General features: G+C 34.8%; 1 protein-coding gene across 1 annotated transcript in view; it reads left to right on the forward strand.

Moving 5' to 3' along the window:
- LOC123529916 (DNA repair protein complementing XP-C cells-like) overlaps nt 1–20,712 on the forward strand; it is a 65,025-nt gene that overhangs the window by 12,735 nt on the left and 31,578 nt on the right. The window contains exon 8 of the mRNA XM_053521142.1: nt 17,967–18,478. Within this exon, the coding sequence (XP_053377117.1) occupies nt 17,967–18,478 (512 nt within the window). The remainder of the gene's footprint in view (nt 1–17,966; nt 18,479–20,712) is intronic.

Below are 20,712 nucleotides of genomic sequence, written 5' to 3' on the forward strand. Positions count from 1 at the left end.
CAGCTATTTTGACCTTGCCTGCAAAATAGCAGCTTCATTAATAACTTGAATTTAATCAAACTTGCACAAAACTTGTGTCACCATAAGATCTTGGTTCCTTTCTTGAACTGGCCAGATCCCATTATGGGTTCCAGAGTTATGGCCCCTGAAAGGGCCAGAATTAGCTATTTTGACCTTGTCTGCACAATAGCAGCTTCATTTATGATTTTATTTTAACCAAACTTGCACACAACTTGTATCACCACAAGATCTTGGTTCCTTTCTTGAACTGGCCAGATTCCAATGGGTTCTAGAGTTATGGCCCCTTAAAGGTCCAAAATTTGCTATTTTGGCTTTTGCAGCCATATAGAGACTTCATTTATGGTTTGATTTGATACAAACTTCCAAAATGTCTTCAACAGCAATAAATGTTGGATTCCATGATGAATCTGTCAGATCCAATCGTAGGTTTCAGAGTTATTTTATATCTGATTACCTCCCCTGATTGTAATCAAAATGGATTTATATCAGTAAGTACTTATAGGACTTATTTGAAATTTCATTATTGTCATTTGTTGCACTGAGACAATCAGGGTAGATAACTATGGACTGATTTTATGTCAAATTAAAATGGGTATATCTCCATAATTAATGAAGATACTGATCTTAAATGTCATTTATGTCAGCAGATGGACTTGAACAATCAGTGAAGATACATATTGACTGAATTTATGACAAATTACCTCCCTTTATTTTTTAGCTCACCTGTCACAAAGTGACAAGGTGAGCTATTGTGACCGCTTGATGTCCATCGTCAGTCGTCCGTCGTGCGTCGTCCGTCAACAATTTCTAAAAAAATCTTCTTCTTGAAAACCACTGGGCAGAATTACACCAAACTTCACAGGAATGATCCTTGGGTGGCCCCCTTTCAAAATTGTTCAAAGAATTGAATTCCATGCAGAACTCTGGTTGCCATGGCAACCAAAAGGAAAAACTTTAAAAATCTTCTTCTCAAAAACCGGAAGCCGTAGAGCTTAGATATTTGGTGTGAAGCATTGCCTAGTGGACCTCTACTAAGTTTGTTCAAATCATGACCCTGGGGTCAAAATTGACCCCTTGATTTAAGATAGGAAAATCTTCAAAAATTTTTCAAAAATAAACCAGAAGGCCTAGAGCTTAGATATTTGACATGTAGCATTGCCTAGTGGACCTCTACAAAATTTGTTCAAATCATGACCCCCGGGGGTCAAAATTGACCCCGCCCCAGGGGTCACTTGATTTTACATAGGAAAATCTTCAAAAAATTTCTAAAAATAAACCAGAAGGCCTAGAGCTTAGATATACGATATACTGCATTGCCTAATAGACTTCTACAAACTTTGTTCAAATCATGACCCCCAGGGTAAAATTGGCCCCGCCCCAGGGGTTACTTGATTGTACATCGGAAAATCTTCCAAAAAATTTGTAAAAATCATCAGTTTGACATTTGAAACATGTAGCTCATATTACTCAGGTGAGCGATCCAGGGTCATCTTGACCCTCTTGTTATCTAAATGAATACACCTTAGCAGCTTCTAATGAGATTGGTTTGAAACGTTATTTATGTCTTCCATGGTAAGAAATAGTCATATTAGATAACTCTTGATTGAACATTTATCGATATGAATACTTTACTAATATATTGTTGTATAGGCTTGTACTTTGTATCTTCAACATGCATATACCAGTGCATGATTACCTCCCCTGATTTTAATAAAAATGGATTTAACTTGGTAAATATTTATAGAACTCATTTGAAATTTCATTATTGTCTTTAGTTGGACTGAGGCAATCAGGGTAGATAGCTATGGACTGATTTTGTGTCAAATTACATCCCTTTGTTTCAAATTAAAATGGGTGTATCTCAGTAACCAATGAAGATACTGATTTGAAATGTCATTTGTGCCATCAGATGGACTCGGACAATCAGGGTTGATAACTTTTGACTGAATTTAGGACAGATTATCTCCCTTTATTTTATGTAATCAAATATATATCGGCAGCATCTAATGAGATTGGTTTTAAATGTTATTTAAGTCTTCCAGGGTAAGGAATAGTCATGTTAGTACAAACATGCAGCATTTGAGCCTAGGACCCTCAAACTTGGTATTGAAATTGGCCCTGACTAGGTCAAAAGGGACTTTTACAAGAAAATGTTTATCCTGATGATATTTAATGTGTATGCCTACATGCTCTATGTCAAAACTTGATCATATCATTTTGAGCAATGGTATTCAGGTGAGCGATATAGGGCCATCATGGCCTTCTTGTTGTATAGAGTCTTCTTGCACAAAAATGTAATTTAAAAGCAAATGTATTTCATGGTCACAGCTGACATTATCAAAAGGTCAGATATTGTATAGTTTTGCAGTTATTATGTCTCCTACACCTCTGTGGTGCGAGACATATTGATTTACTGCTCTGTGTGTGTGTGTGTGTCCGTTTGTCTGTCTGTCTGTCTGTCATAGATCTTGTCCGCGCGCTAAGTTGAACAGTTCTCATCCGGTCTTCACCAAACTTGAACAAAATGTGTTTGACAGTAAGTCCTCGGCCAAGTTTGATAACTAGCCAAATGGGCCCAGGCACTTCGGAATTATGGCCCTTGAATTACCGAAAATACTGATGCCAGTGATACAGGTCTTGGTACATGGTTGACTCAGATACATAATGGAGAAGAAATGCCAGTATAGTTGATTAGGCAGTTGTGGGAGACATGCACTTTTCTCAAAAGCAGCTCTAGTTCTTGTCAATTTGATGAAGATACAGATATTCTGCAGTACATCATACTTATATAGTGTTTTCAGACCTTCTTTTTAGCTTGTCTGATTTTTAGCTCACCTGTCACAAAGTGACAAGGTGAGCTTTTGTGATCGCGCGGCGTCCGTCGTCCGTCGTCCGTCCGTGCGTCAGTGCGTCCGTGCGTCCGTGCGTGCGTCCGTAAACTTTTGCTTGTGACCACTCTAGAGGTCACATTTTTCATGGGATCTTTATGAAAGTTGGTCAGAATGTTCATCTTGATGATATCTAGGTCAAGTTCGAAACTGGGTCACGTGCTGTCAAAAACTAGGTCAGTAGGTCTAAAAATAGAAAAACCTTGTGACCTCTCTAGAGGCCATATATTTCACAAGATCTTCATGAAAATTGGTCAGAATGTTCAACTTGATGATATCTAGGTCAAGTTCGAAACTGGGTCACGTGCCATCAAAAACTAGGTCAGTAGGTCTAAAAATAGAAAAACCTTGTGGCCTCTCTAGAGGCCATATATTTCATGGGATCTTCATGAAAATTGGTCAGAACGTTCACCTTGATGATATCTAGATCAAGTTCGAAACTGGGTCACGTGCCTTCAAAAACTAGGTCAATAGGTCAGATAAAGAAAAACCTTGTACCTTCTAAACCCCATTTTTTTTCAGGGAAATCTTTAAATTTGGTCTGAGTGTCATTTGATGTATTGGTTTAAAGTTCGAAATTGGGTCCGGCGTCACAAACAGGTCAGGGTCAAAAATAAAAAAATTGGACCTCTTTAAAGACGCCATATATTTATGAGTCTTCATAAAAAAGGGGCAGAGTTTTTCTTTTGATGATATCGGGTCAATTCGAAAGGGTAACTGCAGCCCAAAAAACTAGGTCAGTAGGTCTAAAAAAAAAATCCGGGGACCCCCTTAAGGGCCATATTTTTCAAGGATTTTCATGAAAATTGGTCAGAAAGTTCACTTGATGATATCAGAGTCAGATTGAAACTGGGTCCGGCGGCCCAAAACGGGTCCTTAATCAATAATGAAAAAGCTTGGACCTCTCTAGAGTCAATTTTCAGGGGATCTGCATGAAATTTGTCAAATGTTCAACTTGATGATATCTGGTCGTTCGAAACTGGGCACGTGCGGTCAAAAACATCATAAGTCAGATAAAAAAAACCCTTTGTGACTTCTAGAGGCCATATTTTAAATGGGTTGCATGAAATGTCAGAATTTATCTTGAGAAATCAGGTCAAGTTCAAAACGGGGGTCAACTGGGGTCCAAAATGGGTCGGTAGGTCAAAAAAATAAAAAATCCTTTGTCCCCCCAAAGGGCCCCATATTTTTTCAAGGGGATTTTAGGAAAATTGGTAAAAAGTTCACCTTGAGTTTCAAAGAAAATTTTTGAAACGGGTCACGTGGGCCCAAAACGGGTCTTGGGTTTAAATAAAGAAAAACCTTGTGCCCTTCTTGTGGGGTATTTTTCCCATGGGATCTGCAAGAAATTTAGTCAGAAGTTCAATTGATGATATTGGTAAAGTTCAAAACGGGGTCACGTCGGAAAAAACTAGGTCAGTAGTCAAATAATAAAAAAAACCTTTGTGACCACTCTAGGGGCCCATATTTTTCATGAGATTTTATGAAATTTGGGTCTGAATTTCATCTTGATAATATCAGGCGGGTTTCGAAAGGGTCAACTGGGTCAAAAACTAGGTCAGTGGGGTCAAAAAAGAAAATCCTTGTACCCCTCTAGGGGGCAATTTTTGGGGGTTCAGGGAAAAATTGGGTCAGAATGTTCATTGAGTACTGGTAAATTTAAAAACTGGGCCGTCTGCCCCAAAATGGGTAGTACAAATAATAGAAAAACCTTGTGACCTTTAGGGGCCATATTTTTCAGGGGATCTGCATAAAATTGGTCAAAAATGTTCCCCTTGATGTACTAGGTAAAAGTTCGAAGCGGGTCACGTCGGTCAAAAATAGGCATAAGTCAAAAATAAAAAAACCTGTGACCTCTAAAAACCATTTTTTTTTGGGATCTGCATAAAAAGGGTAAAAATTTCTTTGATAAATCTAGGTCAATTTTGAAACGGGTCACATGCGGTCAAAAACTGGGTCAGAGTTAAAATAAGAAAAACCTTTGTGACCACTCTAGAGGCCATTTTTTTAAATCGTTGAAAGTGGTTGAATCTTCACTTGATGATATCTAGGTCAAGTTTAAAACCCGGTAAATTTGGGGGTCAAAAAAAGGTAAACAGGGCTTTAAATAAAAAAACCCCTTGTGTTTCCTCTAGAGGCCTATTTTTCAATGTACTTAAATCAATATTTTTTATGAATATTATTCAATTAGTCTTTTCTTTCGGGATTTTTCTTTGGGGCGCATCTTACCCAATCTCTGTCTGGGGGAAGAGAAAACTTTATTATTAAAATTTTGCATTGAGGGCAGAAAAACAATTTTAAAAATGCCAAAAATTCTCAAAGACAAATTTGACCCCTTTTCCAAAATTTTTTTTGACTTGCAATTATTAATAATGAATTTTATTACGAAAAGCGGGTTCACCCGTACCAGTAGGTGCCTTTTGTAAAAAAAGACGGTTTTGAGCGCCCTTTGGGGAGTTTCCTTTTTTTCTATTTGCTAAATTTGGATTGAATTTTTTTAGCAGAAGTCCTCAGCTTTTAACAATTTGCGTTTTAAATTTTAATTTAATCCTTGCACAATAAGACTAAAAAAAATTTTCTGTTTTACAATTACCAATGCAAAAAAAGGGCCCTCTTCCGGGGAGAATACTTCCGGTTGATCAGGTTATCACTTTTTTGTTTGCTTTATTTCTTGCATATTTATAAATTTTAAAGTGTCTGATACAATATACTTTATTTGAGAGTATAGTTTAAAAATATTTTCGGGTGATTGTCAAAGAAATTCAGTGTAATCAATTGTAAAGGGACTTAGATTTTGAAATTTCGTTTTGCTCATTTATGAACATTATCAATTTTTTTTTGACTAACAAACTTCTCTTTTTCTTCTGTATCAACCGACCCTTCGGGAATTTATAGAAAACACTTTTTTGACAATTACCCATTATATTTATTGTTTTTAAGACTTTGTGACTAAAAAGCGATAGGACGGGATGATTTTGTGAATTGTGATTTTAGTGAATTAGTATTAATAAAACTGATAGTGCAGGGGAGTGTTAATAGTGATTCTATGGGGAAGGGGGTATCTGTTTGAGGATTAGGTTTTGTTTTGATTGAAAAGGCAGAAGATGGGGACTTTCAGGAGTGAGGAAAAATTATTTTAATGTAACGAAATTTTCTCCTTTCCCAATTTTCGCCTTCTGATTTTTTTAATATCGGGGCATATTTAAATGAAAAAAGATGAAAAGTAAAGCAGTTGTATGTTCTCTTTTTAACTTTTACAAGCGTGTACTTTCGAATTTCGATAGTTGATGTTCTTAGACCAAAAATTTAACCCCCTCAAATCGGGGCCAAACACCAATTTTTAAGAACAATGCATGTGATTTAAAACCTTTCTGTAGAGGTTTGGTTTTTTAGCTTATTTGTCAGTAGGTTCCAACTTTCCTTGTACTAGAGTCCAAGCTTAAAATTTAAAATGGTTGTATAAGTTTAAAATATTTCTCTGTCTGTAACAAAATCAAATAAATGAAAAGTTATTTTATTGTCGGGTAGAAGGGAATTGCACATTAAAAATTTAAGCATAAAAAAATTGTTTAACGAAAAAATTTCTTTCATTTTTATATTCCGGGATCCAAATTAAGACAAAAGCCCCTGAAGCCAAGCCAGGAAGGCAAAATGCTCTAATGAAGAGAAAAAGAAGAATAAAGGATTGCCTCAGTGATAGGTCATGAACACCAGAGCTTTGATCCCATTTAGTCTTACGTTGTATATTGCTTTTTTTTTATTTTATTAGACTTAAAAAATGATTTCTTCGAAAACCTGATGTTAATTTATGTTGCTTTCCCCCCTGTCATTTCAAAAAGAAAATTTACCCATGCAAAACAATTGAAGCAACATCTAAAAGGGAAAATAGGGCATTTTATCATTGAAGGCTCTTTTTAAAAAATTTATCGTGCCGTGTTTATTTTTTTCTTTTTAAAGCTTTTGAGTCAGAAGAGAAGTTTTTCCCTCAAAATACCTTTTTGTTTTATTTTTTCGGGTCTGTGTTTAATTAAATTGTTGTGAGAAGTTTGGGTGTCAATCCTATGCAGTCCCCAAGGGGTCGGCATCCCCTACAGGTCCACTGTGGCCTGTTCCTAATGCGCTCTCGTCTGGGCCATTGGTAGGGGTAAAGGGGCCTTTTTTTCTTCTGGCAGGCACGTAAGCAAAAGGGGTCAATCCCCACCTCTCTGACCCTCGGGGCCTCTGGCCTTATGATTTGCTTTATGATTTGCCTTAGATTTGCCTTGGTTTTTGCCAATGATACACTTGATGATTTACCAAGCGTAGAAACTGTTTCTAGGGCTTACCAAGTAAAAACCACAAAGGAAACTGAAAAAAACTTTCCAGTTCCATAACACAATGGTTCACTGAAATAGAAACTGTTTGGACTGTTGTAAATTCCATACGTGGCTGTCCCAAAATTAAAGACCAGGGGTTCTGATATATTCATCCAGGTCATTTCATCAAGGTAAAGTATTTTCAGTTAGGTCACTGGCAGGCAGTGAAATTTAAATGCATGTGTTCCTTTTTTCATGCAATTATTAAAGGGTTTGAATAGCAAAAGTTTTGGATAATTTCTTTTAGAGGGGGATTCTTTAACAAAAAACTGTCCAGAGCCCAAAAAACAAACAGATTAAAAATTTTCCTTTAAATTTGTGAACACCTGCAAAATTAATATTTTAATAAACAATTTCGTAACCAATTTGGGTTTTCTCTGGTGTTTGCACACAGCTTTTTCACAATGATTTGCCTTCTCTTTATCACCCTTGGAAACTGTTTTTACCAAGCCCTCTTACTTGCTCCTTAATGGGATAAATTTTGTTCGCAGTGTTTAAGGGGGAAGACCAATTTTTTCTTTTTTGATTCACATTCACAGGGTGCGATGGATTGTCCTCAAAAATGGAACATCAATATCATTTCTTCCCCATCTTTACAGATCTTGTTTTTCATGTATCCTTATATGACAGTATTTGATTGAAAACAGCGCAATTTGACTTATTGCCATGGTTTTTGCCAATGTTTTTGTAAACCCAGAAATGATTTAAGGAACAGAAAGGGAAATTTGGGTCAATTTTGTTACGCCCATCCTGGTTTAAAAGGGGAAACGGAAAAATAAGAGGAAAAAGAAGTCCCCCAGTCATCATAGTACTGTTGTAAAAAAGAAACAGCCCACAAACATAAACTGTGATTCTTGTGAAACACTCAAGGCAAGTACCAAAGATCAAATCAAAAAATAAATTAAAGCAAAAAAAAAAAAAAAAGATGTTAAAGGGACATTTACTAGAATTAATGCAGGAAAAAAAGACAATGTGAGAATTTCAAATACAAGGAAAAAACAAAATTCTCTAAAACAAAAAAGGCAACCAACATTGAAGAATACAAAAAAGAAGACGCGCCGCTTCAGTAAATGAGCAACCAAAGACAGTTGAAAATTAAGAAAGAAACAGCGCACGCTTCATAAAATGAGAATCCAACAGTCTGAAGAATTCAAAAAAGAAGACAGCGCTCGCTTCAGTCAAAGCGTAATGCCAGACATCTAAAATATCAAAAGAAAGATAGACAGCCCCGCTCGTCATGAAAAATGCCAGGAGTCGAAAAAATATAAAAAAGATAGAAAAGCGCTCACTTCAGTCAAAGCGCAATGCCAACAGTTGAAAAATTCAAAAGAAAGATAGACAGCCCGCTTCAGTCAATGAGCAATCCCAGACGTTGAAGAATATCAAAAAAGATAGACAGCGCCCCCGTTCATCAAAGCGCAATCCCGACAGTCGAAGAATACAGAAAAAAAGCAGCGCACGCTTCAGTCAATGACAATGCCAGACATTTAAGAATATCAGAAGAAAGAAGCACGCCGCTTCGTCAAAGCGCAATGCCAGACGTTGAAGGTTCAAGAAAAAAGAAAGAGAAGAGAAGATTCGAAAAAAAGGGGCGAAAATAGTAGAAGAATTTAAGGTTTGGGAAAAAAACAAAGAAGAGAGAAACGAACAAGTGTACTTTAAAACAAAGAGAACTTGAAAACCAAAAAAGGGCAAAGAGAAAATTGAGATCAAACCCATAAAATTTTAAGAAAAAAAAAGAATTGCAAAACAAAAATGGAGATTAATGAAGGAGTAAAAATCTAAAAAGGTTATGGAAGGGAAAAAGGAAAAGTTCAAAAGAGAAAAACCTTCATTCCAAAAGCGAATTCTTCCCCAAAAGAAAAGAAGAAACGTTTGGGGAAAAAGATATTGACACTTGTATTGATCGCTTTCAAAAAAATATCAGTTGGGCCGCTATATATTGCAGTTGCTGTCACAAACAGGGTTAAAAACACAGTGTGACAGAAGTAAAAATTTTTGACTTGTAAGAAAAAAGAAAATTTGAACAGGGGTGGTATCAGTCAAAAAAAGAAGGGGTTGTAGAACATGTAAAATTCTGTTAAACAGGGGGAAAGTACCAAAATTGTCTTTTTAAAATGGGATGAATGGGCCTGTAACCCAAAGGGTTTTGGAAAACTTTTCTATTGAAGAGGTTTAATTGCATTACCATCCCGTTTAGCATTTTTTAAAAAAGAAAATCCCAAAGGTCGCCATTGTAAATTTAAAAGGAAATGTTGTAAATGTCCCATTGATATTAACCCTGTATAAAGCATTACCAAGACCTTTTTGAGAAAATTTTACGGGCCAGAAAAATTGAAAAAAAAAAATGTCTTTCAGTCTGTTTTTTTTCTCTGAAAATGTTAACCCCCAAAAAGTACTTGTTTCCTTACATTGGTTAATGAAAAACATGAATTTATAAAAAGAAATTAAAAATTTTATGAGCATTGGATTGAAAGTGTAACACAAACAAAATCAAATATTAAAGAATTCTTTGATCTAAAGGGGAATTTTTAAAGGATACCAGTTTGAACATTTTGATTTGTAGGCGACCTTTTGGAGGAGATACTTAGACCAAAATACAGCATTTTTGCGACCCCTGTTTTAAACATTAATAAAGCATGCATTAAATTTTGACGTTGAGGACTTTGAAAATGTTTTGCTAAAATTCATGCCCATTTTACAGGAAGAAAAATAAAGGGACATCAAATTTAACATTTTGAAATAGTGAAGACTGTATAAAATCAGATGCAAAAGAATCGCCGGGAAAATTTGGAATATGACACTTTACTAGATGAGGCCAACCTTAAAAATCGAAACAACATTTACTTTCGCCCCAGGGGAAGGTCAACGACCACTTACATATTTCAAGATACAGATTCAAATATTTTGTTTCCCTAGCATTTTTGTGGAAAAAAGGCGCTTGAAAAACAAGCAAAATTGTCCCAGTAAATTAAGGTATTAAAAATGGGAGTTGAAACCCAAGACAAAGGGCTGCTAATTGTGTCCCAAAATATTTTTTAAACGAAAAAGGTAAAAATAAGCAGCTGAATGAAAAACCCAAATCTTCTGTAGAAGAGTCGAACAGGTACAAGAAACGTGATGAGCCAAGTAATGAACTCCGAGTAATTGTTAATATTGCAGAAAGGGAAAAAGGTTACTATTTTTTTAAAAATTCGAAATCCCCTTTCAAATTTGGATCTCAAAGAAAGATGTATATGCAATGAAGACTTAGTATGCCAACAGGTTTTGTCATTGTCTTCTGCCGCCCCAAGGGGGGCTGATTTTTGAAAATGTTGCTACTTTAATGATAAGGTCAACTTTTTCTGATGAGGCAAAATTGAAGGATTTCATGGGAACAAAAGTTTAAAACTATTCAGCAACCAGTCCTTGCTCTAGATATTTTGACCACAGATACAAATTTTAATCAGTTCTTAAGATGAGCACAAACCATTGGAAAATTGTGATTATTTTTACAGAGTTGAAATTTTAGCAGTGGGTCTCCACAATTACATGATTGTATGGGTAAAGAATGCACCAAAATACAAAGTTATTCCATAATGACTTGACCCCATATGTGGGAATTTTTGACAGTTTATATAATCCCCGTTGTTGGTTCACTGTAAAATTCAAATCACAAACATTTTAGAACTTGTAAAAAAAAGAAAACAACTTTGCCCCTTTTGGTTATCCCTTACCACCAATTCCAAAAAACTATTTTTGGAACCTCTTGAAATTTTACAGAGACAAAATACCCTAAATTATATCACAGTTACAGAAAAAAAATGAAAAAATGAAAAAAAATGGGTACAGTATGTCATATGAAAGTTTTTTCAAAAAAGTTGTGCAAAAGAGGAGAAGATTACATCAAATTATCAGAAGTTCATTGAATTCACCCAAAAATATTTTTGAAAGTTCCAAATGAAATCGTGTGAATTTTTATAAAACATGTGTTGAAAGGGTTTTGGGGGGCAATGTAGACATCGTTTGTTAGTCCTTAGCCTGGCAATTATATAGTGTCTATATTTGTAATTTCAAAGAGGTAGATAATTGTTTCGCAGCTGCCAAAAAAGCGAGAAAAGGGAAAATTGGAATTTAAAAGACAAGTAAGACATATTGGGAAATTTTTTCAAAAAAGCGTTTAATTAGTGCTCAAGAGGCAGTTTTTTTTTGGTCCTTCAAAAGCCCTTTGACCAAAGACAAGAATGTCGTGTTTTTTAATACATCCATCCCCAAAAAAGGGGCCCGTTACTGAAACCTCTCGTACTTGAAAAAATGCCCGTGAATCAACAGACAAAAGTCTGACAAATTTTTTAAAAGATACTCAAAAAAGGCCAAAAGTATTGCAGCATTATTGTTTAGGGTTTTGGTCACGTTTTAAATATTTTTTTCCCGAGGAAATGGAGACTCTGATGAAAGAAATGAGAGAAAATAATTGGAAGTAACAAAGATAGGTTAGAGGAAAAAGAAACAGTTAAACTTTAAAAAGTGGAATCAAAATCAGACGTGCAAAACTCAAAAGTAATTAGAAGAAGATTCTCCAAAAAGAAAGAAAACCCTTACAAGAAAAACTTCTATTTTTTTAGTGGAGAAAGAATTAACGATTGCGCCAGCAAATTTCAGTACATACAAAGAACACAAAAAGTATTTAAAGAAACTTGAAGAAATGCCTTTTTATAAACAGCAGAAAAATAAAATTGCAGAGATTTGGAGAACAGGTATGATGATTTGTTAAATATCCGGAACCAGCAAATAGAAGCTGAAATGCGAAGAAGAACAGAGAGTCAGAAACATTTTTAAAATTCAATCCTTTTGAGCCGTTGAGACCGGGAAATGAATTGGCTTGAAATTGGATTTCTTTTTCATGCCCACAATACTTTCAAATAAAATTTCTTTCTGATGAAGACATAGATCTCTATTGAATCATTAAAATAAAGCAAAAAAAATTTTAAAAAAACATGTTATCTTGGGTGAAAAAAAAGATGCCCCTTTTTATACTTTTTTCTCGGGGGTGCAGGTTTTTGGCAAAAGTGTAGTTTTAAAAATTATATCAACCTTATATAGAAACTTAATCGAAGAAGGCGAGAACCCCAGACATTAGAGTTTTTTATGTGCATACACTGGAAAAGCTGCATTTAACATCAAGGTTCAACCTTTCATCTGCTTTTAACAAAATACAAACAAGCAAATCAAACATTAAAATGTGTCTTTGAATACTTTTTAGATCAAAATTAAAAACCCCTTCATTTTTGGTCTTGAAGAAATATCAAAGGGAAAACAAAGGAATGCTAAATTTAAATTAAAAAGAGACTGCAAAAATGAAAGGAAAAAGAAAACCATTTGGGGGTTAAGTGTAAGTTGTGGGGGACTTTTTTTCAGTTGAAAAACCGTGAGTGGGGATTGGTTTTAAAGATTTAACTGTGATGCAGAAGCTCTCTCCCAAAAAACCTGTGGGAAGAACACTTTCATTGTAGAATTGACAGAAATTTTGAGACGAAGGGTGATTGAAATTTGCAGAACTTTTAAACAACTTGAAGCAAAATTTTTTACAGATGATACAAACGTTAAAAAAAAATGTGAAAAAAAATACGTGCACAAAATTACCAGAAGGACCGCCAACTTTTGCAGAAAATTTTTACATGATAAATTTTAATAAAAAAATTTATTGAAAAATTTAAACACGCAGAAAGTTTAATACCATGTAGATTCTGTTGTTTTCCCCCCAAAATTTCAAAAAAAAAACAGAAAGAACCCATACAGAAATTTAACAGATCCAAACAAAACAGCAAATTTTTATTGTCAGTTTCAGTTGTAGTTGGAATGATTTTTATCTAACATTTTTTGTAACACGAAAATGGATTAGCTAATGGGGCTTTGTATTGTAAAACTCAGAAAACAAGCAAGTGAGACAAATCGACCCAGTGTATATGGGTGCAGTTTGATGAGGCAAAATGGAAATGAAAAAAGGATAAAAAAATAGAAACCGAGGGTTTTACCATTTAGAAATAGAAAATTACACCGATATTTGAATTGAAAGGCTTTTTCATACAACAAAAAAACTTTGAAAAAATTCATTACCCTTTGCAACCGTCTGGGGCGTTCTGTTCATGAGCACAAGTAACTTTGAAAAATGCTGAATTTTACCTGTCCAACGGAAAACCGGAAAGTTCCCACACCCCACATTATGTTGATTGGAAAAATTAAACGTTAATCTACAATCAAATTTCAATGAGCAACTTTACAAGTTTTTTATCAAAAATAAAAACTGAAATGGATAGGGAAAATAGTGCAGACGGGGGTTGGCTATGTTCCTTTTAAAACGGGGGATTAACATAAAAATAGCTTTCAATATTGCAGGTTTAAAACATTTTAAGGATGTAAATATGATATACTCTCATGTCATCACATATATTTGGTCTTGCTGAAAAACTTTTTGATTTATAGATGCGAGTTGATAAGATGGCTTTCGCCGATACAAATGAAAAAATCGCACAATCCCACTCACAACCTTCCATGGAATAGCTGATATGTCAGAAATGAAATGAATATATCTTATTTTTTGCTCGTTTAATTCGGGGAAAAATTTTGAAAATTTACAAATGTGAAGATTTTGCAGGGTAAATCAAAAGTGCAATTGTTGGTTATAAAATCTCCAAATATTCTGACAGTAAGTTCCCCCAAAACTGAGAGTGAAAAGTTACAAGAGTAAGTGTAAAACACCATGGGTTATTTTAGGGGGTTTTATATTGATGGGGGTTAAATCAGAACTGTTTTGAGACTTATCAGAATCGCTGGTGTGTGAAAAACTGTAAATGAATCAAAACTGACATTTGACAAATTTAGACTTTTTTTTCAAACCCAGACGCTACAGTTTTGGGCATGGAAACCCATTTGGGCGACCCTAAAATAATTTTTTTGTATAAGAAATAATAAAAAAAGTAAATTTCATTCTTTTGGAACCTTAATTGTTTTTTGAAATATCACCCCTTTGGCTGTCTTACAGTGCCCAACTTCAAAAAAATATGAGTTGGTACTTTGGGGCTTTTTTTCTTTTGTGGGTGGGCACCCTAAAAAAAAACAAAGGGGAAGTTTCCATATTTAAATAGTTATACTCACCACTTTTTGAAGGGAGGCTTGTCAAAAAAGAATTTTCTAATCATCTGCCCAAAATTTGTTGTTTTTGCTTCTTCTTTTAAAAAAACAATTAATTTAAACCCCCCCACAAAAAAGTTTTAAGGGGTGTATACGGTTTCAGGTTGTCTCTGTCCGCCGTTGTCTGTCTGTCCGTAAACAATTTGTGCGCAAACCTCCCCCTTTTCCCCTTTACACATTTAATGAAAATTCAACAATGGGGCATAACAAAGTAGTTGTGCATGGGGCATGTTTGGTTCTTTCAGCATTTTTTTTTTTTCAGAGTTTTGGGACTTTGTTTTTTGTTCTATGCTATATACATAGCACAATCTTGGCGCACCTCTCTCTCATCCCCTTTACACAATTTAATGAAACTTCACACAAAAGGGCAGTAACAACATATTTGGCATGGCATATTAGGTTTTTTTCAAAGCAAAAATTAGAGCTTGGACTTTTTTTCTTGTTAAAAATATTACATACAGTCTGCATATGAATCTTGTGCGCGCCTAATCTTCCGAACCCCTTTTTTAACTTTAATAAAAATTTACCAAGTGATCAGTACCCAAACCCCAGTTGTGCTGGGTATGTTCTTTTTTTTGAGTATTTTGCTATTTTTTGGGGTTTTTTTTTTGTTACTAACTGTAACATAATTATAACTACAGTCCCCATAATTAAGCGACTTGTGTGCGTCAAAATTGCAATTAATGTGTGTGCATGCGGGGGGGAATTCATCACCTTTTTTATGCTCTATTTCTCAATTTTAAGCACAGTGGAAAAATTCCATTTTTCAAATCAATTTTTTAACGAAAGTGCGAAGTTTTAATTTGGGAAAACCTTTTTTTGTTTAAGTTATTTATTTTCGAACAAGCTTTATGTATCTTATTTTTTTACATTTTTCAACTTGGTCAAATTTTTGGTATGCAAAAAAAATTTTGGGTTTTTACTTTCTGGTTTAAAGGTTAACGTTAAAATTGCAATCAAAATAGACCAATCATTTTTGAACATTGCGCACAGCAGTTGTATTGTAAAAGTATTTCTTTTATTTTATGGAAAAAATTTTGCTATTTGTTTTAAAAACTTACGTTACTGTTTCTCCAGTCATTTGGGTTTTTGCACCATACCCCGTAATAAGAAAATATACAGTGCTATAGAATGAAAAAAAAAATTGACGTAGTATCTTTAAACTTTATACAAAGTAAATGATTAAATTTAATAGATTTTTAAAAAAATTATTCTATGTAATTTAGTAAAATTTTGTCTTTGGGACGATGTTTTAAATCACCAGATCACATTTTAGCTCTTTCCCTTAAATTTTTAAGTGTGTTTTTTTCGCTTGTGTTAATATTGTTTCTGTTTGATATGTTTTTATTTTTGGTTTTATTTCAAAATATTTTCATTGTATTTGGGATTTTTCATACAACACAATTTTTTGCCGCAAAAGTTAAAAATGTAAATTACCTATTTTAATTATTTAACTTTGGCCACATGGATTAAAAATATCAACAATCAATAAAGTATGCAAAAATAAAAGGGTTTAAACTGCCACATTTTTTTTTGTGTTGAAAATTATGGAAGTATAACTGCATAGAAAAAAATCTTCATCTTTGACCAGCGTTAAAAACCCCGTATCTGCAAAGAAACTTTTCGATTTTTATATACATATATCATTGACAAGAACTAGCTTTTGAAGACAATACAGCAAATTTATATAATTGTTTTTGAGGGAACTTTTTGAATGAAGTTGGGTGTTGTGAGATAGTTTTGTTTGGCTGTTTAAATTATTACTGTACTGGGGGCATAAAATTGTGCCGGGTTAAGTTGAATTTTTTTAAAAACAAAAGCTTCTATGAAACTGTACAAAATGCGGGATACAGTGGGAAAAATTTTTCTGTCTAAGTATGGATCTTTCGGGGTGTGGAATTGCCTGTGATCCTTCTATTTGACAATATACTAAGCTCGCAATGCAAAAACCCGTACTAATAGCTCTCACACTAAAAAGATATTGGGTTTTTTTTAAACAGGAAAAAAAAATAAACTGTACATGAAAAATTTAATTTTCATTTATAAAACCCAAAGGCTTTTTATTGCAAAGTCTATCAAACATCTAGCATTTTAATACACATACTGTGGGCAAACAATCTCTTTTTTAATATTTTTTAGATAAAAAAAGCCATTGTATTACAAATACTTTATAATGATAATTTCGTGGAATCATATTCACAGATTTATGTCAGCAATGTGATGTGTTAAATAAAAATATATTTTTTAAAAGTAACAATAATTACTCTTTTGTTATTTCCCAGGACAAAAGTCACTTGCCCAAACCCAAAACAAAAATAGTACTGACACTCTAAGCCCTATTTACATGAACCTTGTAAAGATTGTTGAAATTACAATGGCCCGGTTGAAAAAAAGGGCCTAGCCCTTTGTAGTGTGAATTTAAGTTCAACATAATCCCCAGAGGTTACTCTTTTTATCTCAATGGTGGATGACAAATCGCCTTATTCCCCTGGTCTGCCTTCCCTCTTTAACAATTTTTGTTATGGTCTACTCTGAAACATTGGTGGTTTTCAATGAAACTTAGCCAAAGAATGGGTTTTCGTTGAAAAGGTGAGCGATTCAGGACCTCATGGTCCTCTTTTTTAAAATCAAAGAGGTTTTCCATAACTGATTTTCGGATTGGTTAAAATTTTGTTTGGTCAATTTCTTTTAAAAAAACCATCAGAGCAAAACTTTGAAACTTTTTCACACTTGTTTTACATTTGGTGTATGTAGGCCCCAAAAACATAACTCGTTTTATTTTTCAGATTATAGCCCCTTTTTTTACTTAGAAAATATTCTTTCTTGGTTAAAATTTTTTTTCTAGGTCAACCTTTACGCTTGGGTTTCATTAATTAAAAACATTTAATTTCGTGGGCAGAAATTTTGTTGGTTTTGGGCAAAAAGCAATTTTGTTGGGTTTTTTAATTCGGGATTTCAACTTTAAAAAGAATGGGGAATTTTACTTTTTTGTTGTGATTAAATTTCGGGTTACTAACCACGAAATCCACGAAAATTTTCCCCCAGAATATTAAAGATTTTTACGTATTCATGGTAAGTAAACATTCTTTTCCCTTTTTTTTACAAGAATGGCATACAGTGAGGTTACCATCCACCTTCAAGTTTGTGGAGCAAACTTCTTCAGCAGTTCTAATGGAATTCCAGTGAAGCTTCATATATGTAAAGTCCCTGTGAAATGTAGATGTGTGTAACCAACATTATTCCTGGATGGATGAATGGGGGGGAGGGTGGACACCAGTTTGTTGAGGAAACTACTTTCACAACTGAAAAGGGATTTCAATGAAACATGCGTGTCTTGTCAGTGGCAAGTTTTTTCTGGGATTGACAAAAATGGGGACACCTGTGTCCCAATCCTCTCTCAAGTTTTTTGGCAAATAGTTAATACTGATAGGTTTTTTTAGTATAAGATGTCATTCCTCTTATAAAGCAATATTATAAGGGGTTAATTACATTTAGTGACAGCTCACCCAAAAGTTTTTTTTTATTTTTTCAGTCTAATTCCTCAAAGAAGGGAAAGTCTCAGACACTTAAATCTTCAAACAGTTCAAAAGGAAAGCAAGTTGAGAAGGGTGAAAGTACAAAAACTGCAAGCAGTAAGACAGTAAAGAAAAATGTAAAGAAAAACCTAGCAAAAGATAGATCTGAAAATGTGAAAACATATAAGAATGCAGCAAAGAAAAAGGATTTAGATGAAGACTTCAGTAGTGAGGGAAAGGAGACTAGAGGGAAAATATCAACAGTAAAGAGAAGAAGTTCTGATAGAAAATGCACCAAAGTGTCAAAAACTGCATACAGAGTTGATGCTGAAAGTGATAACGAAGAGATGAGTGATGACAATGATGGAGATTTTGTACCAGTTGGTGATGATGGTTACGATGATGATAATGATGATGATTGTAACAATGTGAAGAAAAATGACAATAAAAGAAAAAGAAATAAAACTGAAAACAAAAAATCAAGCAAAAGAATAAAAGCAGAAGATGAAGCTTTGAAGGCAGAAAACATGTAAGATTCACTGTCTTGATATATGTGTTGCTCTTTAAGGACTGTAACATTCAGGGAGTCTGGAAATTCAGACACAAGTCTTAGAAAAGGCAGATTTTTAAAAAAAAAAGCTAAATTTACAATAAAATGCACCATAGCATTTTTATGCCCCCCTTCGAAGAAGGAGGGGTATATTGTTTTGCAGATGGTCGGTCGGTCGGAATGTAGACCAATCCATTTCCGGATGATAACTCAAGAACGCTTGGGCCTAGGATCATGAAAGTTGATAGGGAAGTTGGTCATCACCAGCAGATGACCCCTATTGATTTTGAGGTCTGTATGTCAAAGGTCAAGGTCACAGTGACCCTGAAAAGTAAAACAGTTTCCGGATGATAACTCAAGAACACTTGGGCCTAGGATCATGAAAGTTGATAGGGAGGATGGCCATGACCAGCAGATGATCCCTTTTGATTTTGAGGTCAGTATGTTAAAGGTCAAGGTCATAGTGACCCTGAACAGTTAAATGGTTTCCGGATGATAACTCAAGAACACTCGGGCCTAGGGTCACGAAAGTTGATAGGTAGGTTGGTCATGACCAGCAGATGACCCCTATTGATTTTGAGGTCAGTATGTTAAAGGTCAAGGTCACAGTGACCAGGAACAGTAAAATGGTTTCCGGGCAATAACGCAAGAACGCTTGGGCTTAGGGTCAGGAAAATTGATACGGAGGTTGGTCATGACCAGCAGATGACCCCTGTTGATTTTGAGGTCATTAGGTCAAGGTCACATTGGCCAGAAACAGTTAAACGGTTTCTGATCTTCTTGTCCAAAACAATAGGGCCTAGGGCTTTGATATTTTGTACATAGCAAAATCTAGTGGTCCTCTACCAAGATTGTTCAGATTATTTCCCTGGGGTCAAATATGGCCTCACCCCGGGGGTCACATGGTTTATTAGCTCACCTGTCACATAGTGACAATGTGAGCTTTTGTGATCACCCGTCGTCCGTCGTCAGTCCGTCCGTGAGTGCGTCCGTCAACAATTTCTTGTCTGCACGATAGTGGTTTCATTTATGATTTTATTTTAACCAAACTTGCACACAACTTATATCACCATAAGATCTCGGTTCCTTTCTTGAACTGGCCAGATCCCATTATGGGTTCCAGAGTTATGGCCCCTGAAAGGACCAAAATTAGCTATTTTGACCTTGTCTGCACAGTAGCAGCTTTATTTATGATTTGATTTTTACCAAACTGGCACACAACTTGTATCACCGTAAGATCTCAGTTCCTTTCTTGAACTGGCCAGATTCCATTATGGGTTCCAGAGTTATGGCCCCTGAAATGACCAGAATTAGCTATTTTGACCTTGTCTGCACAGTAGCAGCTTCATTTATGATTTTATTTTAACCAAACTTGCACACAACTTGTATCACCATATGATCTTGGTTCCTTCCTTGAACTGGCCAGATTCCATTACGGGTTCCAGAGTGATTGCTCCTGAAAGGGCCAGAATTAGCTATTTTGACCTTGTCTGCACAATAGCAGCTTCATTTATGATTTTAATTTAATCAAACTTGCACAAAACTTGTGTCATCATAAGATCTTGGTTCCTTTCTTGAACCGGCCAGATCCCTTAATGGATCCCAGAGTTATGGCCCCTGAAAGGGCCAAAATTAGCTGTTTTGACCTTGTCTGCACAATAGCAGCTTCATTTATGGTTTGATTTTAACCAAACTTGCACAAAACTTGTATCACCACAAGGTCTTGGTTCCTTTTTTGAACTGGCCAGATTCCTTTATGGGTTCCAGAGTTATGGCCCCTTAAAGGTCCAAAATTGGCTATTTTGGCTTTTGCAGCCATATAGAGACTTCATTTATGGTTTTTTTTTTATACAAACTTCCAAAATATCTTCAACAACAATAAATCTTGGATCCCATGACAAATCAGATCCATTCGTAGGTTCCAGAGTTATTTTATATCTGATTACCTCCCCTGATTGTATTCAAAATGGATTTATATCAGTAAGTACTTACAGGACTTTTTTGAAATTTCATTATTGTCATTAGTTGGACTGAGCCAATGAGGGTAAATAACTATGGGCTGATTTTATTTCAAATTACCTCCCTTTATTTCAAATTAAAATGGGTATATCTCCGCAACTAATGAAGATACTGATCTGAAATTCCATTTATGTCAACAGATTTATTTGACAGATCCTTCTTTTGTTAACTTACAATCATTTTCTTTTAATTAC

This window comes from Mercenaria mercenaria, chromosome 13, assembly GCF_021730395.1.
Source record: "Mercenaria mercenaria strain notata chromosome 13, MADL_Memer_1, whole genome shotgun sequence".
Taxonomy (NCBI): domain Eukaryota; kingdom Metazoa; phylum Mollusca; class Bivalvia; order Venerida; family Veneridae; genus Mercenaria; species Mercenaria mercenaria.